This window comes from Zeugodacus cucurbitae, chromosome 4 (genome assembly GCF_028554725.1).
Source record: "Zeugodacus cucurbitae isolate PBARC_wt_2022May chromosome 4, idZeuCucr1.2, whole genome shotgun sequence".
Classification (NCBI taxonomy): domain Eukaryota; kingdom Metazoa; phylum Arthropoda; class Insecta; order Diptera; family Tephritidae; genus Zeugodacus; species Zeugodacus cucurbitae.
This window is the reverse complement of record NC_071669.1, coordinates 45,439,514-45,461,164: the sequence shown is the minus strand read 5'-3', so window position 1 is coordinate 45,461,164 and position 21,651 is coordinate 45,439,514. Positions and strand designations below refer to the sequence as shown.

Below are 21,651 nucleotides of genomic sequence, written 5' to 3'. Positions count from 1 at the left end.
CAAAGACACTGATTAAGACCTTCAATAATAGTGTTATTAATAAATCTGTATTGTAAGAAAACATTGCTGGCATTTAATTGTAGCCGATATAGTGATTGTGGTCATATCAATGTTTTGTGTTTATCAAAAAAAAAAAAAATAATAATAATTTCAAATTTATTGCACTAATTTTACATTAGTTTGTCTTTATTTTAACGCAGTTGTTGCAAAATATCTATTTAAATATTCATTTATTGATTTAACATTGCAAAGGACAGTTTTAGAAAAATGAGAAGCAATTACAATTGAACTTCCATAACTTGAACTGCCTTAACTCGAAGTTATCAATGACTCAAACTCTTGAATTGGCAATAGAAGTCAAATTTCATAAAAATACTTTCCGTAACTCAGAAGTCCCCCTAACTTGGAAGTTTTTTTGTGGATTATGGTGATTGGAGTTAGGGAAGTTCAACTGTAATTGTAAGTCTTTAATTCTTTAAATTTAATTTAATCCTTTAATCCTAATTAGTTCCATATTGCACTTTAACTGTTTTTGTTGTTTAATTTTAAAATGTCAGCTGACTTCACTTTACAGTAAGTAACGGCATATACAAGAACTCCATCTAATTTTTTACATCTTATGGAATTTAATGAATCACACATTGAATAAATGAAAGTATTTGTTTTGTTTTTTTTATTTTCACATTGATTTTATTTAATTCTCTTAAAGAATCACATTCTTCACACAATATATTTTCAGTGTATTCGCACATTTCTATTCATTAATAGTTTTTATTCAATTTAATTGTAATTGGCCAAAATTTTAAATATTTAGTTATATACTTTCTCATACTACACTGTTTCACTTGAATAGCTGAACATAAAAAAATGACAATTTACGTTAATAATAGAGTAACACATACATTTGTGTGTGACGCTTGTATAAGTAATGCAAATAAAGCAATTAAATAGAATATTTTGTGATAAACACTCAACTCGATTGCATCACTTGCACTTGCACTTGGCGCTCAGCAACTGGGAAAAGCGTAAATACATATGTATGCGTATAAAAGTGCCAACATTACAATAAATGCGTCGGCACTGTACAAATAATTATCGTTTATATCATTTTAATAAGCATAATAAGACTCTTCTAATTATAATAATACGAAAAAATGCGGCTTGAACATTAGTTGTTGACTTTAAGTATTACATACGACGAATGACATTGCAACTTAACAGCATTACACATATTTCCTTCATTGTATAACGAAAATTTTGTGAGCTTTCGTATAGATGTTGCCAAATTGCACGATCGACGTATTTAAAATGAAAAATTAAAATAAGTGGAATTTTATAAATTGTATAGTATATATAGAGGAGGAAAACAATTCTGTGAGCACAGTCTGTTGCATATATGATTATGTCATGGTACCAAATACAGGATTATGACGACAAATTCCTGGACCATACTCCTCGTAAGCAGCCTTTGTGTGGCACACTTGATAAAACTCAGGCTGTAAGTTGAAAAAGAAGCATATGAGCATCAAAAACGTTTATCAACTTTTAGCAATAGTCGTAACTTACCGTGGATGCCAACATGCTGCCACCAAACCACACAGCATATCGCTGCATATGATGTGTTATGACTTGTACATCGATTGGTTTTGGCTGAAAGTATATACAATTTGTTACAAAGATGGAACTTTTGTGAAATTTTTGTATATACACATACCTTAATGCGGCCTTCTGATAAGTTTTCGCTGATTCGGAGACGTGTATCTACGGAACGTTTGATATCGCGCTGCAAACGACGTCCGAAATCTTTGAACATTGTCGAACCGCCGCTCAATACTATGTTATTGTATAAGGGTCGTCGTACATCGATCGGGCAATTTTGTATGACATTGTCTACGATTTCGGATAGTGGCGTGGTGAAATCGGGATTTGAAAATTCGGGATGGAAGAAAATCTCAGGTCCTGCACACGAAAGTAAATTTAATATAAAATAAATAATTTATTCTGACATGTACTCCATTTGGCATACCTAAGAAACGCTCGTAGCCTACATCGACGCTGAATGGATTCTTGGTCACCGCATTGGTACCCGTGTAGTTGCGTACCCATTTGCCTGGCTCCGTATCATATTTGGCAAATTCTTTGGCAATGTCTGGACAAATATAACAGTGCTTCTCTTTAATCGCTTTGGCAGTTTCTAAACTTTGCTCCGGCGGTATGCCTACTTCGCGTTCACGCAGTAAACTCTGTATGAACGAGGTGATATTGCGGCCAGCAATGGGTATATGTTTGATACAAGAACCAATTACGTAGCCTTCAGCCTGAAACAATTAAAAATTAATTATTAAAAATTGTATTATATACGTATATATAATTTGCGTTTCGATTGTATAGCTTTCATTATAAACAGTAAAAATATTGTTAACATATAGAACACTCAAATCGAATGCTATTTTACGCAGATAAGATAAAGACACTAATACAATAAAGCCAATTTAACGCCGATATTTATATCTATGTGATTTTAACACATACCACGGGTATAACGTGCGTTACACCATCACCGCTATCTACAACAATGCCTGTTAGTGTGCGTCCTTCTACAGGTCTGGCGGCCCAACTGGCAGCCAAGGCAAGTACAGCCTAGAATTAAATATGCATTAATTTATGTTTAGATTTCCTTTGCTTGTAAAGTAGCTACGCACCTGCACAGCAATATAGAGACCAGGAACATTAAATGTTTCAAACATAATCTCTGCGGTATATTCGCGATTCTCTGGCGTATTAAGCGGCGGTTCAGTAAGCAGAAAATGATGATCTTCCGGTTCGGCACGCAGATATTTAAAAATGCACTGCTCCAAAAAACGTTCCATCAAGTCCCAGTCTTCCACCAAACCATGACGCACTGGGTACTATAAGCGACATTTACATTATTAAATTGAAACATTCTTTCAAGTGTTATCTCGACTTGTGTTATTAGTCATCATTAGTCATGACGTTATTTTATTTATTTTTTTTTTTACTTGCCTTAACCGAGTATCCGGTAGCATCGAATGCTTCGTCGCCAATAAAGAAATCCAAATCCTCTACACCTTTCGTTATCCTACGCGTGTTAGTGTCACCAACTCGCGCTGTCTCCTTAATTGCAATTGCTGAGGGTATAATAAATTGTGGTTCTTTGTTGCCAGCGTAGCCCAATTTGGTATAGCTATACAAGGGAAAAGTGTTTTCATTTTGAGAAATTTGCAAAATATGTACCACATTTGTTGAATTGGTTTTTGTTTTTCACATTGCTTCAGTGGGGGCCGCTTGTACACCAATACGTACACATATAGTGATCAATGAACCAGCGACCTCCTTTTTTGCAGCAAATGTTCGCTCACTCACCCTGTGCCAACATCGATCACACAAGCCGGTAGACGTCCTGCCATTATGCTGTTACTTTAATATTTAACTTTTACACTTTCTCAAATAACTTTAACAGTTTTTTATAAGTTAACGCATTAATCTAATAGTAAAAGTTTTGTTTTTCAACCACACCTTATTTCTTGTTCAACGCACTTTTCCTTCTTTTATCGAGAAACGAAAAAAATCGCTGACATTTAATGATTCTGTCAATTCTATGCGTCACACTGACAATTGACAAACAATTGGAAAAAAATAAATATAACAGTTTGAAAGCATTGCCAGTAGGCTTTCAATTCAAAGTAGAAGTGTTTTTATATCAAATAGACATTTTGAAATTTTTCTATCTTCATATTTTATAGAAAGTAAAAATAAATTTTGAGTAATAAATTGTCGCAAAAAGGCATTATTTAATGGCTGCCATTTGGTGCAAATAAACTTTCTAAATATGTTGGCATCTCTGTTGCAAATTGACAGCACATAGTTGACGCAGTTTTTGCAAAGAAAATAAAAAGTTTTATCATCTGTAAAAAATTGAAAAGTGCAAATAATATACAGTGCAATAAATTCATATTAAATTTAACGCAATTATAAAGTTAATTGAACTTGTAAACATCGCATGTTGTAAATACATTGCAGAACAATAGATAATTCAATATTTGACATTGATTATTAAATGTTAGGGTTGTTTTAAAAGACCAATTGCAGTAGTATAGTACCAGTGGTCGTATGATACCAAAAAGCAAAAACGTATAGAAAGTGGGCGACGTAAGTGGTCTTGAAGGAAATACCCCAACCATAATTGAATTTCGTACAACAAAGAAAGGTGTGTAGCGCGACGTAATATTGTGCGGTGTAATAATAAAACGGCAGCCTACTGTAAATAGCTTATCTGCTGACCACAAAAAGAACAACAATAAAAACTTGAAAAACAAGGCTTCCAAATTATAAAAACTTTTGCAAGCCATTCTACGTACGCGTTTACATAAAAAAAATCATTGCATTGTTGGTTAACTAATACTAAACCACAGTGTCTACCTACGAGAGCATGGATTTGCAGCATATGGAGAATGGCATTAGTGGCGGTGGCCACGGTGCTGTTGCAGGTCAAACTGCTGGTTACAGTGAAACCGACTTTCAACGACTTGCCCAAACCATTGCAACAAGCATACAAAAAATATTACAAAATGGTAAATATAATTAAAATGTAAATTAATTGTTGTAACTTGCTAATTAAAATGCATATTCAAATTGCAGTGTCCACTATGCAACGTATGGTCAATCAATTTAATACACCACAAGATTCACCCGACTTGAAGAAACAGCTGTAAGTTACGAACGAAATTAACAACATTTTATGAATTTAATGCTTGCATTTATTACATTGCAGACATCAAATAATGACCTACACGCATCAGCTGGTATCGGACACAAATAATCAATTAAAAGAGGTGGATAAGTGCAAAGAACGTCATTTAAAAATTCAACGCGATCGTTTGGTAGACGAATTCACTGCTGCTCTAACAGCATTTCAGGTAAAATCAATGTACATAAGAGGGTTAACAAAAAGTAAAACAGTTATATATGTATGTGTAGCGTTTACTTATTAGATAAAGCAAATATGGTTTCATTGTTTAGTTTTGTGCTTGGCACCGCTTTTTACTTGCACTTGATATACATTACTCATTCACTATCTGTCTTTACTTAATCCGTTGCTATCTTTATTGTGTATTTTTAAATATTGGTCAGAATTGTTCTACTAACAAACAAATAAATTATTTCATTAGACCGTGTTACGAACTTGACTAATTGTAAACTACACAATTTTGTCTAATTGGATCCCCAATTGGAAGATCGTTTTTTGTATACAATTACAAATTATTTGACTTTAATTTCAGTTTTTTTTTTGTATTATCTGCAAATTGACTGATTTATTAGTTTACTCTTAATTTTTCTAACGTTTTAACACCTTATAATCATAATCTAGACCTATTAAGGTATCAATATATACAACAACAACAACAAATTGTTTAGTGCAGAGCAACAACAACAACAAATTGTTTAGTGCAGAGCTTTTCAATTTTAGAATTAATTCCCTCTTTTTTCTAGAAAAAAAAATCTTCAAGTTTTAGTTCAAAAATAGATAAGCTGTAGGATGCTTTAATTGTTTTTAACATAAATTAGTTAATAAACGTATTGTATTAATTTCAAAGGGTGTGCAACGTAAGACCGTCGATATCGAAAAGAATGCTGTACGACAAGCGCGTGCGCAAAGCTATAACATTAGTAAACCACCGGGCACGAACAGCAACAGTGGCAGCGGCGGTGGCGGTACGAGTGGCAGCAACAATAGTGGTTCATTCTTCGAGGATAATTTCTTCAATCGTAAATCGAATCAATCACAGCAACAAACACAAATGCAAGAAGAAATCGATTTGCAAGCGCTGGAAGAACAAGAGCGACAAATACGTGAACTGGAGGTAAGCGAAAACCACATAACAGAAAATTGGAAACTTATAATTTATACTATCCTACATTAAACAGGAAAACATTGTGGGCGTAAACGAGATTTACAAGAAACTCGGCGCTATGGTATACGAACAAGGTCTAACTGTCGATTCGATTGAGTCGTCCGTGGAGCAGACTAGCGTATTTGTGTCACAGGGTGCTGATAATCTGCGTAAAGCCAGTTCATACAAAGTAAGCTTTTTGTCTCTCTCTCTCTCTCACAAAAAACGTTTGCTAATAAATTTCTTAAATTAATTTCAGAATAAACTGCGCAAGAAGAAGCTTATCTTAATCGGCATTCTCTCTGTGGTGTTGTTTATCATCATTATGATACTTGTATTCGAGTTCAAAAAATAATTGCAAATTTGAACGTAAGAAAGTATTTTTCTGCTGGCAATGTGTTTTCTTTGCATTCTACCATAGGCTGCTGCAAAGTCGCAATTAAAGTTTGTTTCGAACTTCAACATACATACATATATTTAACAGTTCAGGTGATATTTGAAAGCAAACACTTTCCATGGAAGTCTAAATATATTAATAATAATAAACGATGATAACTTATTGTAGTAGATGAAGAGATCATAGGTGATGTGGAGGAAGAAGGCACGCCCATGGTCAGTTCGCCAATTTGTACAAAATATGTATAGTATGTGTATGTTTTCCAGTTTGAAATGCGTTGCCTAACATGATTTGCCACTGTAAACAAGTAAAATGAAAAATATCGAAAACGAGACCAAAAACTGAAAAAAAAAAATTAAATATTAATACAAAATGTACATTCTCATTAAAAAAAAACATACTTTGTGGCGGTCGATATTTACATATATATATATTATATTATATTGTATTGTATTATTTAACCTTAATATATAAATTTATACTTTTATGCAAAAATTATATACATATTTATTAACTCGTATAACTTATATAAGGCACTTAAATTTGTATGAACACGACAAATGCATTCGTATTTGTATGTGCATTATGGATGTGTAGTGTGCTATTGTTAAGCAGGAAACACGCTTTGCGCTAAATGCCGAACGCTTTTAGTATTTATCCATTGCACTGTGCTACACCACTCAATACACGCTTATACAATTCTTGTTTTCTCAAATTTATACATAATCAATTTCTTCGATTTGTTAGTTTTTATGTCTTTTGTTGCTTCATTTGTATTGTTTACACTTCGTTCAGACTTAAAGAGTAAATTATTGCTTGCTATTGCAATGAAACCGAAATTAGTTACTTTTATTTGGTTGGGAAATCTCATAATATGTATTGATACAAGAGATAAAAGACAAAAATACATACGAACCAACTAAAAGAAATGATGTGAACACAAATAAAAGCATAAAGTAATTAAATTTTTTTTAATGGTTATGGGGAAGGTTTGGAAAATTTCACTACAAGGGTTAATGCGTTATTGTAATCAAAAAGTATACACTATACAATGGTCTGCGATAGTCATTAAAGTAATCTAATATGAAAGCAGATGATGTTAATGGTGTTAGATGAGTAAGAGACCAAAAACAGAGCTGATTAAAATCAGTGCTGAGATTCGTAGGTTTCGAGTTTAAATAAACTAAAGTGTCAATATTAACAAATAAAATCACAAAATGTCATTCATTGGAGCTAAGTTTAGAGATATGCTGTAATATTTATATGGATGACGTCGAGCGCATATCTGAAGAATGAAGATGATTCCACAAAAAACCATCCTATAAGATTTTTTGTTTTTATCGTCCACTCCACTTAATTATCTCCAATCGGAGTCAAAACGCTTCGGGAAATTTACATGCACATATGTATTTCATACTATCGACAGGATAATTCTTCTTATTGGCTGGCGTAGACACCGCTTACGCGGTTATAGCCGAGTCCACAAAGGCGCGCCACGCATCTCTCCTTTTGGCAGTTTGGCGCCAATTGGTAATACCAAGTGAAGACAGGTCCTTCTCCACCTGGTCCTTCCATCGGAGTGGAGGTCTCCCTCTTTCTCGGCTTCCACCAGCGGGTATTCGAAAACTTTCAGAGCTCGGGCACTTTCTTCCATTCGAACAACATGACCCAGCCAGCGTAGCCGCTGTCTTTTTATTCGCTGGACTATGTCTATGTCGTCGAATAACACATACAGCTCATCGTCCCATCGTCGACGGTATTCGCCGTTGCCAACAATTAAGGAGATTTTACTTTTCAGTTGCCTACTCAGTCCATATTAGCACCTGTTGGCAAGTGATTCTGCGTTGGATTTCAAAGCTGACGATGATGCTGGTGCCTAGGTATACGAAATTATCTACAACTTCAAAGTTCTGACTGCCAACAGTGACGTGGGAACCAATACGCAAATGCGCTAACTGCTTGTTTGATGACAGGAGATATTTCGTCTTGTCCTCGTCCACCACCAGACCCATAAGCACCACTTCTTTATCCTGTCTGTAAAAAGCGGAACTGACGTCGCGGGTGTTTTTTCCAATGATACCGATATCATCGGCGTACGCCAGCAGCTGAACACTCTAGAACATTGTACCTACCACATAGAAGATTGTACCTTCTCTATTTAGCTCTGCAGCTCGTATTATTTTCTCCAGCATCAGGTTAAAGAAGTCACACGATAGTGAGTCAGCTTGTCTGAAACCTCGTTTGGTATCGAACGGCTCTTAGAGATCCTTCCCGATCCTGACGGAGCTTTTGGTATTACAGCAGTATACTACACAGTTGTTAATACATATTCCCAGTTCCAGGTTCCCTTAACAAAACCGAACCGGCAACAAAAAATCAATTATCATCGAAGCCATCTTACGGAAGGCCCAGGAAACGAGCTGCTTCGACAGGTTTGGGGTTGATTGGCGATGCAAAGAGGTGGTAAGTGTCATGCGGGTACTCTTCGCAGGACATGTGCGGGGTCGGTCGGGGTTCAGATAGGAGTTGAATCTAATACAGTGTATAGAACGAAGTCGATGTAGTTTCGCGAGACAACTCAACCTCGGTGTCTACGATAGGTGGTGATTTGACTCCAAATACGCCATTCACGCTGAGGGAGTTAAGTGAATGACATTCTGTGCTTGTCATAAGTCAATCGCATCCGATATATATATATAAATATATATATATATATATATATATAGGACATCGACGTACATATTTCAGAAAGTTACTCTTGACGGCTCGGCTCTCAGCCAGTGCCAGGAACTGGTTGTAGAGCATTTCATTATGCTCCTTAACAGGAAGCAAATGAGCCTCGTTGTGTAAGTGCTCTACCGGAGACATTTAGAGGCAAACTGTGGTTGTTCGGAGAGCTGAGTTTTGACTAGTCTGTAGCTTCCTTAGCTGCATTTGGGCGACCATTACGTTCGAATTTCTGGTAATGAAATCAAGTATGACCTTGTTATTTCCTACATCTAAAATTACGTTATTTATTATAATAAAAATCCAGATATTAAAGCCTTCTTGACGCAGAAAGAGATGACATGGATTCAACTTAGCAGTATTTTGCCTATCAAATAGCGTAGGTTCAGCAGAATTCGAGTTAATGCCGGTGGTCTAAACGCGTTGTTTTCTTTAACAGATTTGCCTAATAACCACGTTCTTTGACTGTATAGACTTGAACAAAGCCCTCGCGACAGTAGCATTTCATTTTTTATCACAATATTTAAGAACACTATCAACTGCAACTACACATCAAGAATCCATCAATCATTAGTGGTGAACACACAGGTCAACGCTGCGACAGCAAATACCTGCATAATTTCATATTTGTATAAGTACACGCCCATACACGCTTGTAGCCATTATTTGAATGCATGAACTCATTTATGCATCATCACTCAATCCGGATAATGCCACACTTGACCAAAGTGCAGAACACCATTCTTCCGCGACACTTCAAGGTGGACGAAAAATAAAACTGAATGAAGAACAGCTCATAGCTCCTCGGCGGATACCACAAGCCAAGCTACAAGATTCGAAATTTGGATTATGTTAAACACCTTGACTCCATCGACGGTTCCTCGCGATGATAGTCACACTTCATTGGTCGGAATTCAATTATACGAGTGTGTAGATGTTAACAAGTCAACCCAGCCATTACGTCGCTCCGGTGTGGCAAGTGAGAGCCTATTTGCCTGATCACGCTGAAGTGCGCACACGGTATCACTTGCACTCGAGCCAGATCGAGTGCCATATTATTACCGGCTATTTGGTTGGCAACTTATTTAACTGAAAATTTAAGCCGAATCACGTCTCGTGCACAACAAGGCAACGGGTCTCGATCCGAGTGTGTGTATAAAAAGTGTACTCTTTCAACAAATCCAAAAAATTATCCAACTTCATTTGGTGGTCATGCTCTTTAGCGCTTGTTGTTGTAGGAGTTGTTGTTGTTGCACATAATGACAGCATTGAATAATTTGGTAAATTTGTGCCAATTCATGCGCATTGATAGCACGAATACGTTAATTGTCAGTGGGACAAGTCATCAACGTGTCAGCGTAACTGTGTCCCTACCGCTGTACTCCGTCCGTCCCAGCAGCACATCTCCCGCTTTGGGCACAACGCTAAGCAGTCAAGCGTACAACGTTCTTCATTCATTCATGCAATCCATCCACACAAGTGCCTTAGCGACTGTCGAGGGCTAGAGGGTCTTAAAACCGTACGCGCATATCACGATCATCAGCGTCGTTGACGATGATGACTAAGCCGCAACTTGGCTGGTGGACGGTGCTTGGTGATCGCGACGACACTCTTTTGCAGTCGTTTGTGGACTCGTAAATGCACTTGTTCGGCATGAAGTGGTTTGAATGCTGCACTTTAGCGACCCAATGGCTCAGTCCCTTTTGGGGACACAAACAAATCCAATATGTAGTTCTTTGCTGGCATTACTTCGATATTTGTTTATTTTTATTTGGTTTTTATTTCGTTCTTAACATATAATAGGGTAGTTCATAAATTTCGCCGCGTCATCGTTCACCTCCAACGATCGTGCCATTGTTCACGGAGATCGATCTTGTGTGTGGCAATAAACGAAAAGGCGTTAAATTGTTGGCGGCCAAGCAGCTATTGAATGAAATTCTACTGCCACTTTTATAGCGTCATCCGTTCCTCCATTGCTCCATTATTATATGCCGTAATAAAGCATTTGAATGTACCATGTGTTGTAGTCTTGAAGGTTATAACAAAATCCATAAAGTGTTTTGCTTTGGCCCCTATTTTGACACTCCTCAACAGTCATTCAGCTACACTCCACTCCAAATATGTTGCTAATTACTTTGTATTGTTTTAATAGGCGATTGGAAATTAGAATTGTTTAAGAATTTTGTAGACAGGTGTCTGAGGTATTTTGCGAACTCTTGCGTTATAAATAGTTATAAACATTTCCATATTTTGTTTTTTGGATTAATCTATATATGTATGTATAATAATATAACAGAGTTGAATAAGCAATCCAAGAAGGAGACTTTAAGAGATAAAGTTCCATGAAAGAACATTATGTCGGTCAAACACAGTCTTTGCCCTGAAGAATCTGACAAATATATTTCCGAACTATCAAATCAGTGGTCTCTTTCGGAGAAACTGTCATAAGAAAACAGATGTAGACAAACTCAAGTTTATGTTATATGATGATAAGTTCTTTTAAACTATCTGCTCCACAGTTTTAGCTCCATACCCTCATTGCGAGTTTTATAATTTGAAGAAATGGGTATGTAGAAAATCTCTTAAATCGAAAGAAGTGGTCAATAATACTAGTTCGCAAGAGATCAAAAAATTTAAAAATCAAAATAATATATATTAGTCTAGTATTCTGAAAACACTGTGTAATAGTTAGGCAATTTAGAAGTGAGGCATTTTTTTCAATGAATCAAGACTCTACAAGTCTCTCAAGATTTCTCTGACAAATAATGCCTTAGAATCGTGTTGATGACATCAAGAGTTGATATCGGCTTTATAATTTTAGAGAGAAAGATTCCAATTAAAATTGTTGTATGTCAAGGAGTCCCTAAATTGATAGGAGGCGTGTAAAAGTGCTCAAAAACGACAAATCCTTGAACTTCTATAAGTCATCACGATAACATGGGCGAGCGCTGATCAATGAAAATTGTCGGTTTTGAATTCGCACCACGTCTTGAAGATCTCGCGAAATAAAATTGCAACTTTTATTCGAGTATTTTGAGGATATTATCATCCATGGATCACAATTTTGAGAGTATTTGAAAGTATTCAGTGTAAAACTAGCTCGAGGTAAAGCTCCTATCTTGAGTTTTCCATAAAACTTAGTTTTAGGTTACCAGACCACTGTAATGTTTTGAAGAAGGTAGCGGCTTTGCAATTAAGGTAGCGGTAGAAGAACTGCTTCGAAGTGCAGCCTCCTTCAGGGAGGTGAGTATGTATTCACTCCGATAGTAGAGCGGCATTATGGCCCCGAGCTCGCTGAATGAATGTTCAAAGCTAATTAAGGAGTGTCTAAGGTCTTTATCGATAGCATCAAATTATTTCGCTATCCGTCTCATATGGGAACTAGCTCGCTGGGAGCTGCAGAGCGGATGAGCTTGAAAGAAGATTTACCCGTCATTCATATTTCATCATGCTCGGATAGAGTCGAGGCTCCGCTGTCTTCTTGTTCTCTAATAATGGATCACTGGACTTCGAGCTTAGTAAACTCTGGTTAACAATCAGAATCTGCTCGGTTGCGAGGTCAAAATTGGAACGCCAGACATCGCCGGAACTATATGCACTTAAACAGATTCTACTTGCCGTGAGAGTATTCACCGAACACTGTGGAATATGTACGAGTATACAGGCTAGGTGGAAACACTTTCTTCCACTTTCCATCGTTCGCAAGACTGAGGTTGAAACCCCTCGGTGGCTATATCTTTGGCGAACCAAGCGATTTTAACAGAATAGACATTAGCCGCCTAATAAGATTTGTAATAGGCCCAAATCGCTTCGGCGATACGTAAGGATCTTCTTTGCGATCCATACTTAGGAGTATTTTCACATCAGAATGGACCGGCGTGTTCAGCTGCAACCCATTTCTTTTGTTTTTTTTAAGAATGTTTCATTGAGAAAACTGAAATTTAATAAACCACATGACAGTTATCTATTAATTATAATTATTTATCACTAAGAAATCGCACAAGTAGTCTGACATGTCTTTAAAGGCGTGAGATCATCAGCAATCATAATAGTGTAAGAATGTTGAGGAAAAATGATTGATTCATTTCTCTTGACCATTTTCTTCGGTACAAATCATTATTTGCTTACACATACCAATTTACTCATATACTTATGGCCGATACTTAGGCACATGTGTAAGTAATTATTGACCCCGTCGCTGCGGTGGCAATCGTTAATCTCTCTAAGCGGGACAAGGCGACACATTGCACACCATTAGACGCTCATAAAGCCACCTACAGTAGCAGTGGTCACGTTGCGTCCGGGTCGTGGACATGCACACCTTATGTCGGTTAAATGCAACTCATATGTGACACCATACGCGAGCATCTACATATGTTCGTACTTAAATATTTATGCGATATTAAAATATGAATTCACACCTACAAAGATGAAGATCTTTGCAGTCGATGGCCGACGCTTAGAAAAACAAAATTAACGTGGCAGGCAAATTTCTGCTCTGCCGATAATTTCCTGAGCGGCGGCTGGCATAAATATCGTTTTCACATTTGCAAAAGTGTGGATTATGCTACTTGCATATATTTGTGCTGTGTAGATATGTATGTGTGTATATGTATAGGTGCCAGTTCGCTCGGTCAACACTTCAATTCTTAGCGGGAATCTTATTTGTAAAGTCATTTTGTGCAAACAAATCTTGTGTTTTTCTATTTTCATGGCTTAAGGATTTGACTGCCAAATTTCCATTGTCTTCGTGCATACACACATACATATGTATATGAATGTAAGGATGTATGCGCTTAGGTCAGTGTGTGCATATTTTAATGCCATTTGCGTGTCTATTAGAATCGGCTGCGAAATGCCGCACGTTTTGTCCGAACATAAGCATATGTTTTGACTTTCCGACAAGTGGGAATTTTCCGCATTTTAATTTATTTGAATTGGCAGTGTTTTGGATTTTCTAAGCTTAGCTTGGATTGACTTTCAACTTTCCAACTTTTTGGTATTTTGGTAATTTCCATCTTAAGGATTATGAGCGGTAGTTTCATATTTGCATTTGACCTGTGATTATTTATTTCTCGTGAATACCATGAAACCATGTTGGTGAAAGTAATAGTTAGTACATCTACATAAAAATATATGTATGTAGTTAATTTTAAAAGTCTTACTTTTTATTACCTTTTATTAAACTAATTTCCTACAATTAAAAACTTAACCAAATTTAGCAAGCCTATTCAGGCTGTAGGGATTTTATAAAGAGCTTTTTGAAAACACCGACAGATCCGATTATCAGTATTTAATAGCAAATAGCAATAAAATGATAGGGGCAAGATTGTCACAAATAAAGAAAACGATTACTGTTATACATACTTTTCTAACATTTGTAAAGTAAACATTTTCTTCCGAGTTAATTCAATTTGTCACTTCCAAAAATTATTAGAGGTAACTGTCATAATCTCAGTATAACTGACTACGAAACTATCGGCTCAACTCGCTTTGTTTAAATTGGGAGAAATATTGATTTATACAGGATTCGGCTAATGAGGATAAATCGTTGCGTATTTTTTCATTAAATAAACATTGAGATACCCAATCTTTCATGCTTTTGTTGATGAAGTCCATCAGAAATAGTTTATGTAATAGTTTCGATACGAAGAATGAAAACGTCATGATTCATTAGAACCATTCAAAGATCTCGAATGAAATTTACAGCTCTGGCAGCAACTAAAGCCTCGATTTACTGATATCTTCTTTATAACACTAGGTATAAACAAGTAAGGAAGTGCTAAGTTCGGGTGTAACCGAACATTTTATACTCTCGCAATTTATTTATTTAACTTTATTTATATTATATAATACACAATTTGACCCACATATTCGGCATATATATTGTATAAAGTCCATTGAAAGTTGGAAACCATAATATTAGGTTAGAAGCACCGAGGTCCTCGTGTTCGATATATGGGGCCTTAAAAACCTATGGTCCGATTTCGGCGATTTTTAGAATGGGGCTGCCACACTATAAACATAGTATTTGTGCAAAGTTCTGCACCGATATCTTCACTAGTTCTTACTTTATATATTGTAAAGCAAACAATTCAGATCGTCTTCAAAGTTCTGGTACATAGGAAGTAGGCGTGGTTGTGAAGCGATTTGGCCTATTTTCACAACATATCATTGGGATATAAGGAAACTATTACAAACCAAGTTTCATTGAAATCGGTCTAGTAGTTCCTGAGATATGGTTTTTGACCCATAAGTGGGCGAAGCCACGCCCATTTTCCATTTTGTAAAAAAATCTGAGTGAAGCTTTCATCTGCCATTTCTTATGTGAAATTTAGTGTTTCTGACGTTTTTCGTTACTGAGTTAACCCACTTTTTGTAATTTTCAACCTATTTTTTGTATGGGAGGTGGGCGTGGTTATGATCCGATTTCTTTCATTTTTGGACTGTATTAGGAAGTGGCTAAAAAAAACGACTGCAGAAAGTTTGGTTTATATAACGCTATTGGTTTGCGAGATATGTACAAAAAACTTAGTAGGGGTCGGGGCCACGCCCACTTCCCCACAAATATTACATCCAAATGTGCCCCTTCATAGTGCGATCCTTCATACCAAATTTTATTTCGATAGCTTTATTTATGGCTTAGTTATGGCACTTTGTGTGTTTTCGGTTTTCGCCATTTTGTGGGCGTGGCAGTGGTCCGATTTTGCTCATTTTCGAAAGCAACCTTCCTATGGTGCCAAGAAATAAATGTGCCAAGTTTCATCAAGATATCTTAATTTTTATTCAAGTTACAGCTTGCACAGACGGACGGACGGACGGACAGACAGACATTCGGATTTGAACTCCACTCTTCACCCTGATCACTTTGGTATATATAACCCTATATCTAACTCGTTTAGTTTTGGGTGTTACAAACAACCGTTATGTGAACAAAACTATAATACTCTCTTTAGCAACATTTGTTGCGAGAGTATAAAAATATAACCTGCAGAAATATCCTAGGGCAGACAAGAAATCTAGTCATAATTACATAACTATTCATAGGTTATATTAAAAAAGAAATACAGTGGAACTTCTCTAGACTTCGAGTTATAGAATTTTCAATAAAACATAATATTTTTCAAAAAGCTGTAAAATATAGATTTATGCACAGTTTTATTGATTTACTTCGAAAAAAAGTTGTACGTCCATGCGTTAAAACATGTATTCTGTAATTTTGATATAGAGGGACTCTTTTAAAATCCTGTCTCGATAGAAAAATTTTAAATTTTCTTTATGTCCTGGTCGAAGAGTTCACTTTATGGAAGGATATTTGTATGAAATTTGAATTCTATTGTCTATTTAAGAGCTCGAGTTATGGAGAACTTCGAGAAGTTTGAGTTATGGAAGGAATTTTGTATGAAATTAGATTTCTAAACGCTATTGCCAATTCAAAAGTTCAAGTTATGGAAGTTCTACTGCATTCATATTGTTTTTGAAAGAGGTGTTAAAGGCAAGACATCAAATTTTGTATTTGCAAAAATTTTTGGTCGCGTTTTTCTAAGTGATGCGTTGATTTCAATTTAGAATTTTCATAATATGTTAAAAACATTCTCCAATTAAAATCGATCCTATTAAAATTCTAAGAGATAGACACTTTGGAAGTTCCGCCCATCAGATCACGTCAGTTTCAGTTTGAACGAATGATTTGTTTCTCTTTTCATTACAACTAGTTTTTTCGAACCAATATATGGCGAACATTTGACAAAAAAATACCCTCTTTTTCAAGCTCATGAACCCACCTAACGATAAGGGTAAAGATAAGGGCTCATATTTTTAGTGGTTCTCTTTTGTTTCACCAAGGAAAACAGAGGGATAACACGAAAACCTCGAATCGATAAAAATGTACAGTGACCTCTGTCGTGACTGACAAAAGGTCAAAATATATCGGAGTAGAACAGAGCAGGAAAAAACAAAACTTTCAAAGTCGTGGATAGTAACATAACATCCAGGATCCAAAAGTTCTTACTAATAGTGATCGACACACGCAGGTTTAAGTAAACGTATGGACACTTAAAAAGTTGTTCAGCAATATGGAGGTAGCTTAAATTATATATGATCTTCCATAAATTCATAGCATATATCTGGGATACGAACTTGGTGAATAACAGCAAGCAAATGCCTATTGACCGTTTTCGATATACATACTAAGAATCGTTATTATGCAAACTCTATCTCTAAACCATCTTCCAAGTTTTATTTAGAAAATATGAGAACTTTGTGGAGTCGTAAAATCGCCAAAATTACAATTTAAAATGTAACAATATCCAAGTTCAAAGTAAAATGTGCGGTTCAAGTCTTTTCCATATTTTTAAAAATATATCTAATATATAAAATTCTCGTGTCACGGTGTACGTTATGAACTCCTCTGAAACCGCTCGACCGATTTTCGTGAATCTTAACGTGCATATCGGCTATGGTGGAGAATCGGACAACATCTATTTTTCATCCTCCTAAATGTTAAGGGTGGTCCACCCCTAAATTTTTTAACTTTCCGCGAAGAAAATTAAAAATTTTCTAAAATCGGGAAGTTATTGGTTGTTGAAGTTCAAACCGAGCTGGCTAATTTTAGTCTTGAAATATTCGTGGAAAGCCAGAAATAGATTAGAAAGTGAGTAAATATGGAAAAATTGGGAGGAAGATATCAATAAGAGAATTTTATTCGAGTTGACAAGAAACATATGAAAAGAGAAAACAAAAAAAATAATATTTTGAAGGTTGTCATTGTTGCTTTGTTAAAATATTTTTGTTATTGTTCAATTGTATAAGGTTGTGTCGAAAATAGAAAATCATCATATATAGTATATGAGGGCTGATGTAATTCCAGAACCAATTTCACTCATTTTCACCAAGGTTCCAAGGTTTCCAAGGTTAACGGGAATAGGCACCTGTTAGTAGGCAAACAAACGGCACATTCGGCCTTGAAATTACTCCTAAATTGCAAATGAACGAAACACCAGTCAGCAAAATCGCCAAAAATAGCGCTATAACGAAGATTTTCCAAATATTCAAGAAGTCGATGGAGGTACTGCACAGGACTTTAAAAGATCTTGATTGTCGATGAACGTTTTTGGTGGAGCCAGGATTCTGTTAGCAGGTGATTTACACCAGACTCTTCCAATTATTCCTGGATCAACTGTTACTGACGGGCTAATCGCATGCCTAAAATCATTTAATTTGTGGCGACACATAAAGAATCGCCAATTAACAACTAACATATGAGTGTTTTTGCAACAATACCAAATTGCGATTGTAGAAGTAGTTGGCAGTTGACACCTCGATGGATTAATAGCATTTCCAACAGATTTCTTTCACTTCATTGACTCGAAAGAGAAGTTTTCCTGACATGAAACCTCAATATGATAACCATAAATGACTGATTGAATGACCTATATTGGTGGTAAAAAAAAAAATATCGATGATCTTAATGCGACAATTTAGAATTTCGGTCCAGGAGAGTTGACACAGCTACAAACCAGGATGACGTAGTCAATTATCCCAAACTATTTAAAATTGTCTGTACTTTGCAATTAAAAGTAGTGTGAGTTGTAATCATGCTGCGTAACATAAATCGACCTCGAGTAATCAATATCGTCGCCGAAGCCATGATTGGACCAACTTAATTTAATGTATACCTTAGCCACAACAATGTGTGGCCGGGTCTGCTAGTTTTTAAATAAAATAACTATTAACAGTTGTGAAATTGAAAGTAGATAAGCCATTGCAATTCATTCCCCAACCTTTTCGATCTAATTAATGCCCACCTTAACGAACTCTTTTTTCTGCTGGTGATACATACTGTTTTATTGTACTTGTAATATTCTCGGTAAAGCACACATTGCTCTTTTTTAATCCATACTGTTCCCACATATAGTATATACATATATATATATATATCCCTTTCACTTGGCAACAAAAGCTCTGGCGAAGATTTTCCAAAATGCAATTGCCCAATAAATATTACATACAAAGAAATAACATCCGGTTTACAGCATTTTAGCACAATCAAAACAATTTCAACTTGCCAACCGAGAAATTTCATTGAATTAAAAAATCGTTCATTCAAGAGAATTTAGCGTAAAACCGAAAAGGTGGGCTATGGGAAAACGCCAATCTGTCAATCAATGTGTGTGAAATGTTTGCAGGTGCATTAAGAAGAAGGGCCGGTCGCCTTATACATACATATATATAAACATTCAAATGTATACTTTTCAATATTTAACGGTACTTTCAAATGTATATTTTAGAAATATACACAGAGATACACGTGTGGTTGTTGGTGGCAACTGCTTGGAAACACTTTCATGAATGGGCTGGTGGTTTGTGGCAGCATCTTCAGCAATAAAATAAGAAGAAATGCACAATTTCACTTCAAATACTATGTTTATAGTTATGTATATTGATGGGTGTTTGTGCTCTTAAAGACAACCCACATTTTAAGTGGAATTTTTTATGGATCTTTAGAATTTTTCTTCAAAACAAAAATGATTTTTATTGATTCTCCCTTTGATTAATTCACTTTACTTCTTTAGCGGCAAAAAGTCAAAAGGCAGGCGCACTGGGCGGGTGTTTGGGGTTCAGCACGCTTCAAAGCGTTTTCAAGGTGAAAATCGTGTGGCACACTTCAAATCTCTAAATAAAAATCTAGAAACTCAATAACAAAACAGAACACTTCTGCTTAAAGAAAGCAAATCTTTTAATGAATAAATAAGAAAACTCACGAATAGCCGGAGTGAGGTGTCTAAAACGGCGGAAAGAAGCCGATGGAAAAATAGCAAAAAATATGAATTCGCAGAATTCTCAAAACTGTTTGCTGTGTGTGGAGCAGCGTTGAGGCAGTACTCAATCGAGTAGAAACTTATGTATATCCATACATTTTTGTTTCTATATATGAGTATATATGTATGTATGTATTTATGCACTTTACCGTGTAATGATCGCTTTCGTTCGTTGATGTACTGATGGATCTCTATGATCCACTGCTGCCACATTGACGCCGGGCAATCATAAATTCGATTGCTGGCTGCCACACGCTCCACACGCCTATGAAGTTGTAAATTTATAGACTTATTTATATTTATAATCGTTTATGCGTCGGCGCTTCTATTGTGTTACACACAGTCATACATACAGACGTCTAGATATGTAAATAGACTTCCTCCCCTTACAAGGTGCGAGAGTTGGCGCACACATAAACGACATACATATATAGATTTTCGCGATCTTGCTGCATGATTGCATTATGCCGTTAAGCAAATTGAGTATGCAATTTTGCGTTAAATGAAATACATACATACATACATACATACATATATACAAACATATAAGCAAGTGCTTATAGCGGGTGGCACACGCGTGCCATCTACTGCCACTGCTTTAATTTGAGTCTTTTCTGCTTTTTTCGAATTTCACGAAGGGGTTGCCTTGGCGCAGTCTGCTTTGATCTTCAGCGATCGCTACAGGCAAGCTGTTGATATACATAATTACAAACACTCTCGACCTATCGCCCTCAATCACAATCGCTGGCTATTTAACGCTCGAGTGAGTCAAAGCCGTTGAATGGCTGTGTTTGGATAAATGACGCGAGCGATCGTGCGACTTGTAATAAAAATCTCAATTCTACTAAACATACTTACATACATAACAGTAAATTTGTAGGTATTGATGAGTGCCTTTAATCGCTGGAACCATACCCGGTAATACGTTGAACTAGGGCGAATATGGGATGTTAACTAAAACTATAGCCCTCAACTAGTAAAAATTAGTTGATGTTGGCTTAACATCTTTTTAACTGTTTCAATGTGGTCAATAAATTACATCCTCGGTCTTCTACCAAAACTCTCTTGAAATACATGTAAAATACGGTTGGGGTTAGCATCATAAATTGTTGTGATTCTGAAGAATGGGAAACCATAAAATAACTGTCTTTAAAGACAGTGGAGAATCTTTCTTATATCTTGTAATACAAAATAAATTTTGCTAATCTCCAAGTAGTAACACAACTACCCCATCACAAGCTAGTCACACTACTTCAGACAACCCTTAACTGTTTGTTAGTTCAGTTGGAACATGCGTTTGTGCAAGTGGCTCAAAATAGACTTCGGGATAAATTATTCAGACTAAAGGAAGGCGTCAAATGCTTCATTATGTGGCTTCTCAAAACGCCACCTTTGCTTTATAAATAAACGTACGCTTGTTTTTATTGCAAACATTTATGCAAAAGTGCGAAAATTCTAAGGAAGAAGAGTGGTGTTATCTGCAATGTCGGCACTTTGTAACCACATCAATGCCAATGATTGAGATATGGATTTTAACTGAGATATTTATGTGGCTAAATTGTTGCCAAATGAAATTAGCAGTGTTGGTAGAATTCAGCAGTCCTCCGTCTAAGTGAACTAAATTTAACTTTAAATTTTGTATACAATAATTATCGAAAATTAGTAAAATTGCATAAGTTAGCCATCACACTATGTTCGAATTGGTTTATTAGCTGAGACAATTGAGACGGTCATAAATATTTTATTCGATTTTATCTTCAATTTATCAATAATTAAATACTAATAGACCAAAAAT

At 35.9% G+C, this 21,651-nt stretch overlaps 3 protein-coding genes across 3 annotated transcripts in view; 1 reads left to right on the top strand and 2 right to left on the bottom strand.

The window, feature by feature from the left end:
* The window catches only part of LOC128921527 (uncharacterized), a 225,529-nt gene that overhangs the window by 136,325 nt on the left and 67,553 nt on the right, over positions 1–21,651 (bottom strand). The gene's annotated exons all lie outside the window — the stretch shown is intronic.
* Positions 1,265–3,630, bottom strand: LOC105221056 (actin-related protein 3). The gene is made up of 8 exons (XM_011197714.3): positions 3,385–3,630; positions 3,025–3,205; positions 2,703–2,909; positions 2,533–2,640; positions 2,027–2,318; positions 1,715–1,959; positions 1,567–1,650; positions 1,265–1,496 (listed from the first exon to the last, which is right to left on the bottom strand). The coding sequence occupies exons 1-8, from the start codon at positions 3,426–3,428 to the stop codon at positions 1,401–1,403; spliced, it is 1,257 nt and encodes a 418-aa protein (XP_011196016.1). The 5' UTR covers positions 3,429–3,630; the 3' UTR covers positions 1,265–1,400.
* Positions 3,804–7,148, top strand: LOC105221054 (syntaxin-7). Its single transcript, XM_011197712.3, has 6 exons — positions 3,804–4,592; positions 4,660–4,729; positions 4,793–4,937; positions 5,616–5,882; positions 5,947–6,102; positions 6,172–7,148. Exons 1-6 carry the CDS (start codon positions 4,451–4,453, stop codon positions 6,265–6,267), a joined length of 876 nt encoding a protein of 291 aa, XP_011196014.2. The 5' UTR covers positions 3,804–4,450; the 3' UTR covers positions 6,268–7,148.